This window comes from Conger conger, chromosome 6, assembly GCF_963514075.1.
Source record: "Conger conger chromosome 6, fConCon1.1, whole genome shotgun sequence".
Classification (NCBI taxonomy): Eukaryota; Metazoa; Chordata; class Actinopteri; order Anguilliformes; family Congridae; genus Conger; species Conger conger.
In genome coordinates this window covers 14700596-14720711 of record NC_083765.1, presented here as the reverse complement: position 1 = coordinate 14720711, position 20116 = coordinate 14700596, and the positions used below count along the sequence as shown (strand labels likewise).

At 41.5% G+C, this 20116-nt stretch overlaps 1 protein-coding gene across 2 annotated transcripts in view; it reads left to right on the top strand.

The window, feature by feature from the left end:
* Positions 1 to 20116, top strand: part of sbf2 (SET binding factor 2) — a 108254-nt gene that overhangs the window by 5166 nt on the left and 82972 nt on the right. For both annotated transcript variants that reach the window (XM_061247003.1, XM_061247002.1), the window contains exon 2: positions 11053 to 11138. In XM_061247003.1, coding sequence (XP_061102987.1) covers positions 11053 to 11138 — 86 coding nt within the window. The remainder of the gene's footprint in view (positions 1 to 11052; positions 11139 to 20116) is intronic.

The window sequence follows — 20116 nt, the reverse complement described above, 5'->3', positions numbered from 1 at the left end:
TGGTTGAACTGTGAGTGCAAAGCTGTTTTGATGAAACTGGCAGTAAATCTTCCTTGCTTTACAGTATGTTTGTTTCTGACCAGTGTTATTAAGTCTGACAGAGCAAAATGTTTGTGGTCTAATTATTATGCTATGTTTTCTGTTCAATAAGAAAAATATTGGAAAATATGAAAACGCATCCATTTTTCAGGGAGTATTGTGGGACTACAGCAATGATCATATTTGCAGAAAACATTATTTTGTTCCTTAGCAGAGAGCCAGTTCCTTAAGCGGGAGAACTGATCTACTGCTTTTGTGATTTAGCAGCATGTTACATGCAGTGTGTCACGCCTGGTCCGGTTGATGTCCAGTTGTTTTAAATTTACATCACACTCCATGTTATGAATTATCATGCCACTGCATGAGGTATTTTAACAAGGCTGTAGTTATTTCAAACTTCCCTCTTGAAATCGTACAGCAGTGTCAAGCATTTGACCGGCAGGGTTTAACTCCTGAACAAAGGTTTGACTCTGGATTCAAACCTCAGGGATATGCTGCTGTTAAAGATAGGTAACCAGTCGACAGTCTCTCTTGAATGCTTAATGTAACTTTGTCCTGCAAGCCAATCAGGGAGCAGCTTAGTTTTTAGCTGTGGTCTTGATATTTGGCTTGAAATGTGTTTGGATAGCTTGAGAGTGTTTCTCTATGCCTACATTTGGTAGTTTAGGGTCTGCGTGATTGTCTTTTTGCTTCTCCTGTTGTTTTTGTTGCTTGCATTTAAAAAGGACATGAATCTGAATTGCCTTTTTTAGTCATCTGTGGTGAGATGGGCTAACAAAACGCTTTTTAGACAGGTTTTACTTGGCAGACAATTATACATTAGAAGAAGACAGGCTTGAGAGTTCAAAAATTTACCAGATCTTGTTCCGACAGACAAAAATTAAGCCGTGCTTGTGACCAAGTTCACAGCCTCTGTGTCCTCTAGAGACAATCCTCAGATCATTACGGATGTGTTTATTTCCTCCGTTCTCTTCAGCTTGTTTGACCTTCGTCGACCGTAGATGTGGCGGTTAGGAAAGTAAGCTTTTGGTTTTACTTAAATCAAGGCAACTGCGTGAGGATCAGGCCTAAGAGCTCTGGAATGCGTCTTTGTCTATAACAACAACCCAGTTAAAATCAGAATGGAAGAAATAAGGACAGATGGGGGAGTCTCGCACACCTTCCATCATAAATAGAGTTACTGCTCCCAGGAGGCCGGCATCTCTGGCTGATGATTTGAGTGTGCATTGACGCTGGACAGAGCCAGGGCAGAGATGACGCGATTGATATTCACCCACTCATACTTTTCACACTCTGTGTCTGCACCGTGGGCTGGATTCAACTTCTGCTATGTGAGATACTCTGGTGGAAATGTTAAGGACAATCTATTTGTCGATTTATTGCAAAAGTACACTTTGTCTGTTGAATTTAAACTGTAGCATATTTTATAGATCCTTTGTCCTCAGGATGGGAGTGTGTCTGACATAGGAGAGGTGAAATCTGGCGAGCCAGGAATTCTATCCAGGGTTTCCTGTTGATCCTGGTGTTCTGATGAGGCTGGTGTGAATTTGACCTGTCGTCACATACATTACTGCTGGACAGCCAAACAACTGTATTGTCATTCCTGTGGACGTTGAGTTTCATCAGTCTCCAAAAATGTTGAGGAAATGTTTATAAGCAGTGTGCCAACTGCAGTGGAAAAGACAGCGAGTATGTCATAAGGATTACAATAACTACAGTTTCTACTTGTAGTGCTGTCACCCAGAATTGGGTCTTCCCATTCTTCATTTTAGGAGTATTGAATTTTTGCCATTTTCCGATTTGGAATCAGCCTCACCCAAACATTTTGCAGAGATTAGAGGGCAGTTGCATCAGAAATCTTCATTCAAACCCAGACAAGGAGCCTAACCTGCCAGACTCCAAGGTCAGGATTCAGACTTCTGACCTTCACTTTGACGAACATTTAAAATCAGTACTTTGACTTAAAATCAGTACACTCAAACAACTGTAGTGACGTCGGCTCATGGGACATGAGCCCAAAGCCTCATCTTGTGAAAAGTACACTGGATGCTTAAACTGCAATTACTTGAGAATGGAGAAACCTGCTGTTTCCACTCAAGATCCAGTTTTTCATTTCATGACCAAGAAGCTGATGGAAAATAACAGAATTCCTGCCCTGGCGAGGTTAAGAAAACAACCAAGGCCGGCCTGATTCTGATTAGGGAGCAATGATCCAAAGTTTGGTCATGGGGGGGGCGAGAAGAATCTGCAGGCAAGCTTATTGGGGCTTGATCAGACGGTACCATCTTTCTTCACCATGTGGCATCACTGACCTTGGATGAGATGGAGGATAACCTATATATCTGCATTTAAGCCCCCTTCACCTCCCTCATCACCAATAACTCCCTTATTCCCAAAGGGCATATTTAGTTTTTCCATCCTAAGGGGAAGTTTTGGATTCCAATTCAAGCCCTTCTCAACCATCCCTCCCACTTCCCTCTGAAAATCACTTTTCCACAGGTGACATCATTCCAGAGCGGTGGCTTTTAGTGTTCCTTGGAAGAGATCTTGGGGAAGATCTTGTCACTGCTGGTCTCCCTGATGTTTTCACCAGAAACTGCTATGACACATCATTAGAATGCTGTTTGAGCAACCCCACCTCTGCTCTAACCCTGAATATGAATGAACAACTGCACAGTTGTTTGGCTCTTGTGGTAAAACCGAAACAACTGAGCAGTGATTTTTCAAAATATGGTCATCTGTCATCATAACATGGAGTGACTGTCAGGTGGCCGGACAGAGCATATTTTGGTTGTGGTCTTTTATTTTCTGCTCAGCTTGTATCTCTCTTCTCAGGATGCTCTTTGATATGCAAAGTTTTCCTCTTAGATGACATTTTACCCAACTTCTGCTGAATTTAAGAAGTAGTAGAATGTTAAGTGTTTTCATTCCTGAAATGTGCTTATTGTTCATTCACACTGAGTTTCTATCATTCGATATGGACTGTGTAACATGCAAAGCTATACCAAGGACTATGGTTCTGTTGTATTATTCTATGTACCGCTTGATACAGCATTAGCATAGCTGTGATCCAGTTGTTTTTTGGTTCATGGGGGGCTCAGATTGAATCCCGTTCCAGTTAGTGGGAAGGAATGGTCTACCTGCCAGCCTGTCTCCAGTGCACCTGTTCTTAGTCCAAGCCAAGCACAGTGAGGCACCTACGTCAGCATGACGAACATCTTCTCGTAGCTCAATCTGCCTTTGGGCTCATGGATGAGGAGCAGGGCAAGCAGCCTCCGATTACTGATTTATTAAGCATTCTTTTAGTTTAGAGAAATAATGGCCATGGAGATTAATGAAGTTTTTTTTCCAAGAGAAGAACCATCTGCTTAAATAAAGGACCCAATACGTGTTTGTTTTGGAAACCACAGGAATTTCATACTGAAGATGATGGAGTGTGAAGTTGATAAATGTCTTATTGTTAAATCAACATATATGTACGCCTATTGAGTTACATCTGTATTGATCATCCATGGTGAAAATCTTTTTTTCTTTTGTCTTTTTTTTAAAATCACTCCTTTATCTCATGCAGTTTGAATGTTGAGGAATTTGCTAAATCTAGCAAACATGTGTCTCATGTTGCATTTGATATATACAAACAGTGTGCATTTGTTTTTGACTCAAAACCTCAGTTTGAATGGACCCTCTTATTTTGTAAGAGATTTGCCGTATAAGTGCATAATATACGACAGTAATGCTGTTCTCATCAGCATCTTCACTTCTGCCCTCTCATGAAACACAAAGGGGTTTTGAAAGCTACAGTAAAAGTATAGAACAATATAGAACAAAATCTTTAAAATCTTTCTTAATATTGACCAGGCCTCCATTACTTCAGAAAATTGCGGAAATTATGTTCCCCATTGAGAAGTTGTGAAATGTATTTTATGGTCTTGGCAATGCACGAGATTGACAGCCTGAAAATGTGGAAAATGGCAAAGATTGGAAAGATTTTTGGCCTGTTATTGTATGAAGATCCTTAGAATTGAATGTTCATGCTTTTTTTTTTTTGTTCAAAACCATTGCTCACTAAAGCACTTTTAATTATCTAGAGATAATGCTTGTGGGGTAGGTTTCATTGTTTGGAGTCAAGCCTCTTGTAATGTCAGGAATTCCGTCATTTATTGCCATCGTTTGGCTGGAAACCGAAGCATGGGCGCATTCTGAAATTCCAAGCATGCGATTTCAATTAGCGAACGTTGGCTGACACCTGACGGGCAACGGCACGGAGCGCGTGCTTGCGTGACCCGCGGTGACACGGGCGTCCCGGGACGTTTCGGGGAGATTAATTACCTGCTGTTTTTTCTAAATACTTGACAGAGGTCAACTTTAGAAGGGGGCTGTTGACAGGCAACTTGAGTCATCAGGGCTGGAGGGCAGTGAACTAATGTGAGAGGAGGGCAGAGGTGTTCTGGCCTTTCATTCATTCAGCCCTGCCTAACGCAAATGTGCATTCACACCAAATGCTCTTTCTCAGTGCTAAATTAGTGTTGCATAGCACACAAATTATAATGCAAGATTTTGTGGAAGTTGAAATTTGACATCCAGAGAAAGCATATTCTAATAAACAAAAGTAAGCAATTAAATTGTTACTAAGACAAGGGCTAATGTGATGTTTGCATATAGGCTATAACTAAAGCTTTCACTTACTGCTGATTCAGCATCTTTCATCGTGGTGGCTAGCTCAGGGAAGCTGTATGTTGACCTCTGTACCGGCTAACAGAGAGTGGGAATGCGCTGTTATTGTATTGTTTGTCATTTATTCGCTAAAATTGTGTGAATTTTTATGTTTATGGGAATTGGAATGGACAACACTTGTTTAAGGATACAAATATTTACACTGTATTTGAGCCAACGTGGAGTAAGTTAAGTGTATCTGCATTTATGCAGTGTAATCAATCTTAAACTGACCTGTCTTTGAACTGAACAAACAGGGCTGTTGATAGTGCAAAATAGCACTGCATGGAAAGGCTGCCTCCCTGAAATGACCTTGTTTCACCTTAGAGCCAGTACATCTGGGTGATCTCATTGTGAACCATGCCACTTTCAGTTTGGGATTGACTCCTCTCGGGTCGCATGATAAACAGCATGTTGGGGACATTTTTTTGCAGTTTTTTTCAGTCAAGGGAGAAATGTGACTTTTTTCAGTTGAGCTTTTTTGGATTAAATGCTTAAATTGTGTGTGTAGGCATTGTTAAAATCACTGTCAGTGTGGCAGTTGCCTAAATATGGGGCAAAACTTATCAAAACGGAACTTGGCTTGCCTGTGCGATATGATGGACAGCTCAGACTTCCCTGAGTTAGAGGTTTTGAACCGGAATTTACAGAGGAAGAACTGCGTGAGCGAGGGAGACAGACAGTGTAGGACAAGGCGGCCAAACCTAACCGAGAGGATTATTTGGAGGAAGTATCCACAACCAACGTTTTTTATACAGCTTGTTAGCTAGATATTTACTTAGTTGTCTTCCTGGACCCCTCGGTTGTGGATACTTCTTCCAATTAATCCTCTCGGCTGCCTCGTCCTCCGCTGTCTGTCTCTCTTGCTCACGCAATTCTTCCTCTGTAAATTCCAGTTCAAAATCACTGGGCATGTACATTTATTTTTGGGTGAGGAGGAAGTTCATTCCAGAGGAAGTTAATTCCAAGAAACAAGTATGAAGTCGCAGAAATGATTTAAAAAATGCCTCACTTCTGGTTTTGGTGGAATGTATTTGCATTTATGCAGTGTCATCAGTCTTGAGCTCTCCATATCCTCCCCTTCAAATGGTATTCCATCTGAATAATCTTAACTGAGTCCTTTATGGTTGGCATAAATGCTTCCATTGTATTCTTTCATTCGCTGGGTACCCTACAGACAGATATTCTGTTTGTGTGTCCTCATGAAAAACACTACTATCGTAAGTGTTCATAGATATGCTGTAGCCAGTGGATTGTGGAGATTGTGGAGCTTTAAAGCACAAAGAATAACGATAATAAAATTATGCATGGCCTGACTTGTAAAGGCACATTCATGGGGTGGCCTGTAGCGTAGTGGTTAAGGTAAATGACTGGGACCGGCAAGGTCGGTGATTCAATCCCCGGTGTAGCCGCAGTAAGATCCACACAGCCGTTGGGCCCTTGAGCAAGGCCCTTAACCCTGCGTTGCTCCAGGGGGGATTGTCTCCTGCTTAGTCTAAATAAATTGTAAGTCACTTTGGATAAGAGCGCCTTCCATTTGACCCTTTTCTTTGATGAACTGAACAAACAGGGCAAGGGCTTGGGCTAGGGCTGTCCATCGTACAACATATCTCTGTAGGCCACTGAAGGGACATTGGTCCACCTAAGAGCCTCTGTGTGTGATCTGAAAGAGCCATGGCACTTTCAGTATGATCACGTGCTTTGACTCCTGTCCCGTGACATGTTGAACTGCATGTTGGGGAAGTTTATTTTTGTCATTTTTGCCTGTTTTCTGTTAAATGTTTCAAATTAACAGGCTACTAAATATTCCTTGCACAGATTAAGTACATTTCTTGCATGATCATATTTTCCTCTTGTAATTTGTTAGATTTTGTTAGATGTTGTACTGGGACAAGCTGTAGAAACAGTTCTTATATTTGATTTATGCTTTAAGTTCATATTTACAACAATTTTTTACGTAGAAAGTTTGGTTGAAATCTAAGATGGTTTTAAACTGTCAGGTTGCTGAATCTCTTTTCTACAAACAGTTCCTCATCTGACTTTCCATTTCAGAGTGCAAATTCAAATACAACAGTAGTATATACTAATCTACTAGTTAGCCCATGTATTAGTACTAAGAAAATACATATGTATATGTATTTTATATATACAGAGGCGCCTATATATATAAGGACTAAATGATTACAGTTAATGTCATTCATCAAAAGATGTCTGTCAAAAAAAATGAATCATTCTCAAGCAACGCACCACTATTCACAATCCATTCAATCTCAGGGAGACATGATTAAATAACAGCTAAGTAAATGGAAATAAATCAGCAATTTGTCTCTCACCACTTTAAATTGTCCATTTCTCACAAAGATGTCTGGCTTCGTATCTGGCTGTATCCATGGACCATTCGCAAACAAGTATCCCGCCACACGGATGAATCATTCGCAAACAAACATTCGGTCGATCTTGTAATGCGCCTCATGTTTGCTGTCCACATTCGGTTCCACACACTTAATCTTTGACCACATCCACTGAAAACATCTTGATTTAATCCGACCCTGTAATTTATTGACTGAGATTGATTCCAGCTTTGCAGAAGCTTTTTGGTGTTGATGCCGTACCTTGGACTCTACTGGTTTATTTTTACATGGAAGGCGCGTTCAGTTTCTTTGTTGATTAACTCATGAATGCTTCCTGTGCAACATTCCTGTCATTTCCAAACCACTCCAGACTGGGCCGAATGATCTGCATCGTGAGGTTCTTTGCTTGCTTTCATTTACAAAAATGTTTAAACCGCGGTAAATTCTGCATGTGGTCATTGTTATCGTTGTTTCCCAAACAGAAACTGATCACCCCATTCCACCCCTCTAATCAGATCAGGAGTTCCATGAAAGACGTTCCTCTCCAGCAAGTGACCCAGTTTCAGGGAGTGACACGTACTCTGTTTTTGGATTTAATTATTTGTGTGAATTTCAGTTGTTGCATAACAAAGTAAAATGGGTCACCAGCTGCAGTATTTACAGTAAGAACATGAGGCCCTGTATTGCTGACCCTATGGAAGATGGACAGGAATGAGATACAGTACGTAAACCATGAAGAAGCAAAGTGTCCATGTCTTTTCAAGTGATCCCAGTAAATAAATTAAGCTATTACTATCTGAAACCGGTTATACTGCATTGTCTACAGGCGAATACGCCAAGTAAGAAATATTTAGCCTATTAGCCTAAGCAACTACCGTGATTATGCCAACATGTTCCACAGCTTTGATAATCAGTTGTGCCAGAGTGCCACAGTGTCATAGTAGTCTTCTGTAGGTTGTTGGTTTTATAGTTACATACTGGAAATGGGTTGAGAAAAGCAAGGCTTTCTCTTTGTCCTGTCTATCAGCACAAGTTAAATGGTAGCCTTAAGAGGTACTGTAACATGATCCTTGTTCTTCTGGAATGTGCCTTTTAATTGAAAGGCATGTTAAATTATTTCCAGTATCTACTTATACTATTAGCAGGGTGTGTGAGTATCAGTAATAATCATACAGTATTTAACTCTGAACTGTGCTAAAAGATACTCCCAGTATGCCCCTCAACACATACAGTATATCTTCTACCCTCCTCCTTGATTTTGAGTCATTGTTAGCCTTGTGCTGCCACTGATGTTGGCTGTTCAGTTACAGAAGACTTCCAGTGGTGAGAGTCTGAAGCCCCTGCCCCATGTGCAGGACCAGAGAGGGGAACCCAGAACCACCCGGCTGCCCAAAGCACACTCCTGTGGGTCAAGGCTCTTTGTGTGTTCAATCACACATAAGGCTACTGAGGACGAGCGGGCTTCACTCTGCTTCATTCACTGGGCTTCATGCTGCTTCATTCACTGGGCTTCACTCTGCTTCAGTCACTGGGCTTCATGCTGCTTCAGTCACTGGGCTTCACTCTGCTTCAGTCACTGGGCTTCACTCTGCTTCAGTCACTGGGCTTATAGCTCCACTCTTGGCTTGGAAGGCGGAGATAAATGAATCAAGGTGTCAAAGTTGGAAAAACTCAAGCACATCATTATGACATTGACGTTATTTGGACTTTTTTCTTGGAAACCAATTGAGGATTCCACAAAATCTGCTTGCGCTGATCAGATTTGGGAATACTATCAAACTTTTGTCCCATAAAAAAAAATATTCAGAAATGTCAACAATGTAGCTGACTGTCCTAACTTGGCCTCTCCTCTCTCTCATTTTGGATGTGATGCATTAGAACAGGGGTGGGGAAACCCTGTGCCTGAAGGGCTGTATGTCTTTCTGGATTTCAGGCTGGATTGAATCGTGTTCGGTTACTTAATTAACTCAATCATTTACACCACATTTATCGATACACTGATGAATGACACCTGGGTACTGCTCTCAAGTCCATATGAAATGTACTGGCATCTAATCTACAGTTCAACCAGTGTCTTGGACCGATAAGGGACAGAGTTCCTTGCTCCTGCTTTAGAAATTCACATGGCTTTGAGGTGTTGATAGGTACCCCCCCCCAAGTAAATATCTAGGTTATAGGGTGCATATCAAGTGCATATGGGGTGCTGACTAGTCCTATATAGAGCCTCTGGGAAACAGGGAGGACATTGATGTGCACAATAAATGCCTTATTTTTATATTGTTTACCAAAAATTAACCCATGCTCTTGCTTGAATAATATGAATTTTACTTGATGTACCAGCACTCGCAGAGAACCTTGGGGTATTCAAGTCCATGCCTTGATGTTAGATAGGTTGAATGTTCTCATGTAAATGGCAGTCGTACTTTATGGAACATTTCAAACATCCACAGTTTTGGGCATTTTTACTCAGTGAATAAACCTTATTTGACAGATCGAGGCCAGGAACACCCAGCATGGTTTTGGAATCGGTGAGCAGGTGCACTGCGGGTGTACTTGGGCTCTGTGTGAGCTGGCGTGGATTTCTCTCTATATCACTGCTAAGATGGCTATTAGACAGTGGGAAATTGTAGCTGTCACCACTTTGGGAAGCTTGGAAATCCTAGCTGGACAGACCACGGATCAGATACATGCTAGCCTCTGCATAGCTCTGTATGCTCATCGTCTCTTGCATGTATCCAACGTGTTATTCTCTCAGGTGCACACGTGTGTCCTCTCTGTTGTTTAACCAGGTGCAGACATGCGTCAAGTGTGTTATTTGCCCCGATGCAGGTGACCCCGTCATCTTTTACTGCTCTGTTTCTGATTCTTGATTGTTTTGATCCCACAGGAAACAGCTGTGGGTATGTTACTTTGTGGAGTGGTCATGTTTTTGGGCACGCCTTCACATAAGCTTTGCACTCTGTGCATTTCTTACCTCTGGACGATGAATCACAACCATTGGCTATTATAGCCATCCCACTAAATCTCAAAGACGGCTTCAACAAAAATCTTCGCAAAAATGCTGTGAATTGAATGGCAAGCAATTCAATGATCAATAAAACAAATTATGATATCAAGGCTAAACGCAAACGTACTGTACACACGCATAGCTGAAAGCTGCCTCCTGTCTACAGAGCGTGTGTGAAGAGGAACGCTGAAGAGCTGTAGTCTGGGAATGACTAGATATACTATAGACATCTTTCCCCCTTCCCAAGTAGAAAGCATTGTATAAAAGTATATGACACTGCACATAGGACCCCAGTTGGGAATAGCTACAGCCAAAATGAATTTGAGGCACTTTGTCAAGCTTCTAGTGGCAAAAATTGTTTTGTCTTTCATTTATCTTTTGATTTACTCAAAGTCATTCAGTTCACTGAGTGTAGCCAACATAGTAGCTAATGATTTTTTTACTTTTACTCCAACTTGACTGCAGACTTCACTTTGGCAGAATACCATACTCTAGTATAGAAGAGAACATAGTAACATAGAGTACAGCATTCATGGAGAACATTTATAGAACAGTCGACTCTGGAGAAATGCACAAGAAACCTGTCATGATATTTGGTGGATATGGTCAATATAATTAGAAGTTTGTGGGTGACATTTTGTAGTAAGTTGTGAATTGGAGTTGGTTTCTGGAGAGATGTAATCTACATTTATCGCACTTAATTTCAGTTTAGCGATATGTCATGGCTCTCTACACACAGTTTTATAGACCATAATTATTATTGTCAATTACTTTTTAACAATTTAAGTAAATAAATTAATATCAGCATGCACCTGCTTGCAAAAAAATCATTTTTGTATTGCCCCCATTCAGGCTGCTACTGTTTTTCAGGGGGAACCAATCTGCCCTTCTGCCTATGTACAGTATGTATGTTGATGCCTTGTGTCTGCTGTCTGCTTGCAGGGTCAGGAGAGGGCTGTGGGAGGATCATTCAGCGTTTCCCTGAGGCAGACTGGGAGGGGACAGCCTTCCCCCAGGGGTTGGAGATGGTGAGTAAGTAGGAAAAACATGACGAAAACGAGCCAGCTCTTGGCTCTGTGTCCCTGGCTTCACCAGACATTTGACCAAACTAAGATGCAAAGTGTACATACAGTACCTGTGCACAGTCGCAGATACCTGTAGGTGCCTTTATACGGAGAGTGTAGGTCACACTGGGGTCCCATGAAAGTCGCAAGCTGTAGTGATCAGATGGACCGTTTCTAAGAAGGCAACTGCAATGAGGCTCCCAATTGGCTTCATCAGTGAAGGCCCTGGCCTCAAGCTCTTCAGTCTACATATCACCTTTAGCTGTGGTTCTCAGGTATAGTGTCTCATACGTGTCACTAAGCTGCTCCAGCAACCAGGAACCTCCATCTCACCAGCTGCCATTGGCGAGAAATGCACCTCTCCTTCAGTCAGTGAAAAATCTTTTGTAGCTCTGAGTGGTTTTTGTGTGTAATCTGGTAAATAGTCACTGACTAACAGCTGAACACTTTACACACACAGCACAGCTGCTCCTCATCCTACTGTATGTGTGTGGGTGGCATAGCGGTGACTTGGAAACAAAAGGAGAAGAACCACACATGTCACTGTCCATATCATTACAAATTGACCACGTTCGTTATTCAATGACAAATCACATTTATGATCGGCCTGTGTGGAGGACTCATCTTTATATAAAGCTTTTACACTGGTTGTTGAGTCACTGGTCTCGTGTGTACGTAACTTGTGAATATCTGGTATTAATGTGTTAAATATAGACTTTTTTTCTAATAGAGGCATTGCCTTTGCGTTCAGGAAGCTGTGACATGGCTCATACTCTTCCTCATTTTATGCATATCTGCATCTTATACTGGTTTTTAAAACAAGAAGAGATTGCCCTGGGTGACTGTATCACTGCCAAAGTCTGTGGGGTTATTCTGCCTTTTAAGTGTCAGCTTCACTCAAAATATATTGAGCCTGGTGGGGTCCCTGTGCGATTAAAACATTCTTGTAATCCTTGAATGTAATGGGACAAAAGTGTTTTCCCCCAAACGTCATTTTTGATCATTTATGTTTTATTTCTGTTGCCTTTGGAGAGTGATTTGTGTTTAACAAAACAAAACATATTTCTCTACCATTTCTAAGGGAGGCTGTACCGATTTTATTGCTGTATAAGTGACATTCCCATATATTTCCCAAATATGACAGTTATGACCGCATATACTTCTTTTTTTAGAACTACGAAATATAGCAATTCCTAAAATATGTTGTAGCGCCATATGCAGGAATGCCTGTTGACTGTGATCACTGGTTTCAGTTCAGGACCACTCATACATATAGTGCTTTTCCAGTTTTTGGTGTCAGAAAGAATATAAACCTGGCCATCACTGACACAGTAAAGTGCCCTGCTTAAGCAGAAACATATGTAACGTTGCATAACTTCCTATTGTGTAGGTTTACATTTTTGCCTTGTGTTTGACGGCATACAGACAGATTTTATAGATCCAGTAAAAAAGGCTTTCCATGTGGATACTATACTGAGCTCTGTACCGTAGTGTTGAAGCTGTACGTGAGCCATGATAAGGTTCATACAGCTGTTGGGCCCTTGAGCATAGCCCTTAACCTCGCCTCGTTTAGTCTAATCAACTGGAAGTCACTTTGGTTAAAAAGCGTCAGCTAAATCACTGATTATTTTATTATTGATGCATGGTCTGATATTGAATCCTGAGTGCACCTCGAGGGTGTAATTTGTCATAGCATCTGCCAGAGAAGGAGGGATTCAGTCAAATGCATGCCTTCACATCAGCCGGCTCTCTGACATCATCCCTGCAGCGTTGGAGCACTTCCTCCCCCTGCTTCATTGACTTACAGTGCTAAGATATGTCATGACAAATACATTCTTTGCTGCTGATATGCTGACTTAGCTCAGGGTTTTTGTATGCTTTGTAATGTTTTGCCTGTTTTTAATATTTTGCCTGTGCATGCAGCTTTAATGCTTATAGGGATTAAATATATTTCCTCTAATAGTTTGCAAGATCTTTGTGTTCCCTAAACCTGGTTTGAGTGGGAAAGATTCAAACAAGCTAATATAAGAGCAAGCCCAGTACACAAGACATGTGGACATCATGTGTTGAGATTGGCTTGATAGCAAGTTACAGCAATATAAAAATTGTCTAAAAAATGACCTCAATTCAGGAGGGCACAAACAAGCAGACATCTCCTCTAATTCACTTGAGCACGAACAGGCAGAATCTTCTCCAATTTAGGAGAGCACAAACAAGCGGGCATATCCTCTAATTCAGGAGAGCACGAACAAGCAGAATCTTCACCACCGTATGTGCTGCCAGCTACTCCTTCCATGTAGTCTGTTCGAAGACTGCTTCTGATTACTCAAGAACATTCTCTCATTTTATTTTGGATTTTTTGTTTTACTTTTCCCGACAGGTGGAAAGTGTGTGGCCGTAGGTATCTCATTTGTTGCACACTTTAGGTAAGCACCAATTTGTCACTTTGACAGAGGTGTTCTTGGACAAAATCACTACACTGTGTTCTCAAGCACGTATTTCAACATGACGTTCTGGGTAGGAGATGTTCTTTTTCCTTGGCATGGCCATGTCTGGAAATTTTAAATTCAGGGCTTTTCATAAGTCTACTGACTATCATGTCAGCTGTCTTTCACCACTGCCCCTTTCATTTTACACATGAATGTTTTGAGTTATTGTTACACTATGCACTACATTAAATTTAGCACATTTTATAATCTAATTTAGGAAGCAATATGGGCGCCAGACAGGGAAATGTAAATTAGATTTTTTTATGGTTTTTATTTTTCTCTTATGGCTTTGATTTTTTTTTTTTGTCCCAAGGTGAATTATGCTTGAATGCCTGAAATATTCTGGAAAGCATTCTGGCGACAGCTCCCTGCTCAAGGGGGATTTTTGGTGCTCCATGGAAAGCAGATGCAGGTTGTTTTCAGGCTGATGACGGGGTCCAAAGCACGTGCCATTCCCTCTCCATCATCGGCTGCTGAGCTCCTTCAGATTCAGGACAGACTGAGACCTCTGTGCAGCAGGTCTGTAGCGTAGTGGTTAAAGTACATGACTGGGACCCGCAAGGTCGGTGGTTCGATCCCTGGTGTGGCCACAATAAGATCCGTACAGCCATTGGGTCCTTGAGCAAGGTCTTAACTCCACATTGCTCCATTAGTCTAATCGTTTTGTATAAAAGCGTCAGCCAAATGACATGTAATGTAACGTAAAGGTCTGGTCCTGTCCATCTCCAGAGAGCCATACCACAGTACCTCTGAGGTGGTGGCAAGCATACGAATAGAGATGACCAGCTCCTTAGTTTAAGATGTTATGACGCATTCATGTGTTCTGTAAAAGAAGCAAAAAAAAAAAATGTATAAGTCATTATAAAAATAAGGGGAAATCAAAGTAATCTTTTTCTGGAATTCTTCCAGTTTTCTATGTTTTTTTTCTGCTTTTGGGAATTTTTTTTAAATCAGCGTTCTCCTGAGAGAATTCTGTGATGGAGTGTTAAAGTTGCTGGAGTGGGGAGATATACACTGCCAGCAGACAGTGTGACTGTTAGTGCAGCTTTGTACTTTTAATGAACACCATAGTGTTTAACATACCAGCCAAGCTTTCTCTGTCTTTAACTGGTTCCAGTTTTGTTTACTTTTTGCTGTTTCATGGAGGAAAGTCACTGGCTGCCTTGTGGGAATTAATGGCAGAACTTTTACCTGCAGCAAGCACAATTAATACACTGGCACATAAACGGTACCCCATTGTCCCTCCCTCCCAGAATGAATCAGCCTGACCACAGAGGAAGTGTGCTAGAACAGCTATTATCTTCCCAGGATGGGCAAACAATAAAGAAATCATTTAACTGACACCTAAGCAAACAAGAGTGTTCCCCTTCACATCATAAAAAGAAGTACATTTTCAGAACTGTGTACAGTATTTAGCTGACAATAATGGGTTGTATTTACCTATAAAACTGTCAAGTGAACCAGCATTCTGGTTTCCTGTACCCTACTATGACTGTTTCACTTTAAGGATACTGAAACATACTAGCTCCATTTGGCAGTTTGGACGCATCTTTGATAGTACACCTGAGAAGTGAATGATCACACTGTTTAAACTCATCTGGGTTTAAAAACTTAAAACTCTGTTTAACCAGTATCACACAGTTGTGCCAATAACAGAGCTGTAGACATCCATAGATCCCCAGGTGCATCGTCACTTCAATAACATGCTCCTATTTGGTTCTTTGATACACATTTTTTGAGTGAGAAGCTATGATGCATTTGGTCCGCTGGACACTTGTTGTGAAAAGGACACTGACATTACCTTATTTATTGTATTATGTGGATTTCCAAAATGCAGAGAAGGTGAGGTCCCCCCACACTTGTTTTCACCACCCACATGTTACAAAACAAGGAACTGTTGTTGCTAAAGCAATGGCATCTTAAAATAGGTTATACAGATCGAACCGTGAGTTTTAACGCTTTCAAACGGTATATCCTGTTGTCATAGTGATTAAAAACGGGCCGGGAAGACTTAAGGGGTTAAAGGTGCCAGACCTGCCAGAGAGTCTAAGACATGGTGTCTGTTGAGTGTTTGGAGATCTCCTGTATAAAAAAAAATAAGATTCAAAAGGGTCTAGGGCTCCAATGCCAGTAAACCATGTGTCTGGTTGACTGTAATAATGAAACATTAGGCCAAATATGAAATATGAAGATGAAAGGTTCTTGTTTTAAAACAGACCCCTGGGTCCTGGTTTTTGTCTTGTTTTGAGAATTATGGAGAATGGAAACAATATGTTAAATAATTTCAGTATGTGGTGAGGGCTATTCTTGGTATGAGTGTGTTTTATGTTTGTTTTGGAATCTGGTACTTCCCAGTGCCATATAATTTGTGTTTGTTATGTGAATTTACTATCATCATTTCAGACATTTGGAAAATAAACACATGTCACATAAATTAAAAGTTAATATTCTGAATTCCTTCAGAGTTCATTACCTCCAGCATGCATTTTTTAATTCATACCAGACCTTCCAATCAAGTCTGTGAAGGTAATTGCAAATGTTGCTTCACATTAATATCAATCAAGACAGTGGGACCTGTCATCTGTGGTGGATAAAACCGCACCAAGAGCACATTTTTTGTAACATGTTTTTGACTCACTGGGTGTCTAAACACCTGGATGACAAGAGGTGGTGTGCAAACAACTAACAGAATTCACATGGTTGCTGCTGGGGTTGTGTCAACACTTTGGCTGTCATGGCAATAGCTGCAGTCTGACGTTTTTTGGTTGTGGTTGAGATTTTCCATAACAATTTGTAGCATAGTTCATAAATACGGTATGTGACCTAGCGTATGGGTGCGGCACAACTGGAGTTAGCGTCTCCCACATTCAAGATAACAAAAAGTTCACCATTTGATACTTAATGTCCAGGCTCAGTAATGAAATTCTCAGATAGAATTACCCTATTTTTTATTTCAAATCTTAAAAGGGGGGCTGCTGGATGGCGCATTCACCTAAAGCACCATACTGTGGTGCATGGATGAGCCTCATAGCCTGGGGTTGAATTTAGACCATGCCTGTGCTGACTATGGCCAGTAGCTCCATAAGATGTACTGCAGATGGTGACTGCATCTCCCAGGGAATGGGAGGATTCAGTCGGATAGGTTTTTGCGTGCATCACTATCTAGCAAGCCCTGCTGGTCGATGCCCATAGTTTGCAGTCAGAGCTGCATATGAAAGGTCTTCCTCTGACTCCACTCTATACAACCTTAGCTGTAGTCTGTGACATGAAAAGAAGCAGCTGACAACACCACATGTTTCAGAGGAGAAAACTCTTCCGAAGTAGGATTTGCTCTACATGGCTGTGGTTTGGCCATTGGCCATTCCAAATTTGGTGGGAACTGGATATTCTCCTCCGCGCTTTGGCACATGTAACGGAAGGTTAGTAAAATGTGACATGGCGGAGATCTGTCATCGCTGCACCATTGCAGAATGATGCTCCTGGAGTCCAAATTTTAGAAAAGACTTTTCCAGTCTATTTCAGAGTATGAAGACACACGTCAACTGACCACACTGATGAAACCAGACCTTCAAGCCGATAAAGACTTTCAACTGATGCAACATCACTTCAATCCAAACCACCGTTATGTTTATCTTGAAGTTGATACAGTACACAGTAAGAGGCAGCCTGTGGAGCTGTATTGATTTAGGCTACGTTTGTCACATAGAGTGAGTGGGACCATATAGTGCAGCTCACTAATGGATTCTGCCTCGGCTCATATTCTCAACAACACTCCCGGTTGCATCACCTAAACCCTTTCTGGGGAAAAAAGAAGGATTAACTTTGGCAAATGGGCATGACCTTTCTCAGCCCAATAGAAATTGAAGGAGCTAGGTAATCAGAGGTCCTAACTGGAGCATTCCTTGCCTCCTCCATTCATCTTGAACGCCGGACAAGCCCGTATGCATGTCTTGTTCTTTTTTATTTTGTTTAGTTTTCCGGTTGATTTGCGGTGGTTGGTGTAACCTTCCGGGAAGGTTGTTTTAACGTTTGGCCTTGAAGTGGCAGCCTCCAAGCAGGTACCAGCAGCCTCTTTGTGTGCCATGATGTCACAGCGAGCCGAAGATGGAGCGTCACTCCCAGAATACCCCGCTTTGTGGCACGCACAGCCTCAGGCGTGACTCTGCGCGAGGCGGACAATACCGGCTCTGTTCCGCTCTACACTATGCCGGCTTTCAGCTGCCCTTCTGTGGGTTCTAGTCTGCTCACATTCTGTCTTGCATCTCTGCTGATCTTCCCCCTGACAGATCTACACTTTAAGGGCCAGTTTCACAGACACATATTATTAAGCTTAGTCCAAGGCTATATTCAATTTTGATGTGGGATTCTCCATACAAAACGCAAATTAAATGCAGGACTAAGCTTAAATTGTTTTGGTGAAACTGTTGGTGAAATAGTTTGAAATGGCCCTAGATTGGTTGTTGGATTTGAATATAACGGGAGGTGTTCTGTGTGCCTGTTAAACCTTCTTTCTCAGTGGGTCCTGATGAGGCATGGCCTGGTAGTTTATTATAATTTCACTTACTACACGAGTGTATACAGAGCACATGTGCTTACTCTACCAGTATTACTCACTAGCTCTTAGGATGGGCTAATGTCCAGCAGTTTGGACATTTTGTTTTTTGCAGCAAATCTTGATTGGTATCAGGTTGTTTCCTTATCGAATGTCATCAGTCTTGTTTTGTACTTTCCATTTCATGTGAAAAGCAGAGGAAACACATCGGGCCGTCGTGACAGGCTGCTTGGAGTAGCCGCACGCGGTCTGCCTTTCAAATATTGCTCCACAGCTGCAGCCTCCCTGATTCGCACAAAGTTGGACGAGCGTCAAAAATATACGGCGCGAACAACAAACTCTGCTCAGTGTGTTATTGCGCGAGGGGGATTTGGCTGCTGTGTAACTGCGATAGTGACATTGTGCAGATGCTAATATTTGGTCAGGTGTGCTGTATTTCTTGGTCATGAACCCTTATTTTGATTACATTTTAACAAAATTTAAGAACAATCGTATGAGGGCTTATTTTGTGAATGCGCTTTCAACTCCAATAATTGCATTGTATTGCATTTTTTTTCGGTAATGTTGGAAATATGGAACGTTTCACAACATTATTCCTGTATGTGTTAGTTAAATTTAGCATGCAGTTTCGGAGCCAGGATTGCAACGTAAGAATAATGTTCCTCTAACAACAAAAGAATGTGAGTTTTTAACATGATAAATAGCACAGTTGTCTTCCACTTTTGGAGGAAATCAGTGGCAAATTTACAAGCTCTTCCTTTCTCCTAAATGGTTTTATTTATTTGTTTATTTCTTGCTCCAATTTTCTCATGCAGAGCTGAGGTCATCCTGCTCCTCTGTGTGACTGATAAATGCCAGGTCAGTTTTGGGGCAGGCAGTTTTGTATGATAGTGGTTCTAGCCAATTAGTAATTAGTCACTGAGCATTTTCAATTGGCAGCATGTGTTTGGTATTAACAAAAGAATCTTAAGTTGCAGGAAATTCCTCTCACATCTGTCTTCTGTTTTTTTTCTTCAAATTTGTCTCCCACTGAAGATACTTTTTTCGCTCCAAAATTTTGAATCAGCATTTATGGCTCCTGTGTCACCACTGTAACACCTGTGCAGGGATCAGTGTGGCTCTCCAGTGGACCTATTCTGAACTGAAGCAAAACTTGAAGAACATCAGTCTACAGTTGTTTTGGTTTCGTGGAATTAAAATTTGGCTGTCTGCCTCCTCGTTAAGTTGTTTACTTACAGCTATAACAACATTAACCTCGACCCTTTCTCTGAAATCAAACAGCACTGCTTAGAGAGGCAGAATATAACATGTCATAATGACTAAAGTATGTTCTGTGGCATAGTCTTTGTAGCCCTCCTCCAGTAATCAAAAGCCTAATAAATGTAATTGTGTGCTCATTTGGAGATGCTATTTTAGAAGGAATCTGAAGGAATTTGACCTCAGTTGGCTACAAAATGCTTAATGTTTGTGCCATTGCTCTTGTCTTTTTTGCAATGTATTTATCCAACCATCAATTAAATTATCTGTTTATTCATTATCCCCAGTTGTAAGCTGTACTATGGCACAACTCCAAGAGGAGTTAATTTGAGAATTCAGGGGTAGTGGTGCCAGTGGTTTGGAGTGCTGAGTAAGGTTGGGGAGAGACTGGACGGGGTGGGGGATAGGGGTACGAGAGCTCCGAGAGCTCGCTGTTGATTCTGCTCATACCCCCAGCACAGAAGTAGCACCTGAATGACCAAAGTCCATAAGTCACCCAGAGCAGGTCTTTTCAGCACAGTCTGCTAGGCAATCTCCCAGAATGCTCGCTGGCAGATTACGCAGGGCAAGAAATCAACACTCTCGGCGCTGGAGAAAGAAAATCTGGCTAGTCTCTGCTCATCTGTCAAACAGGTGAAATCAGA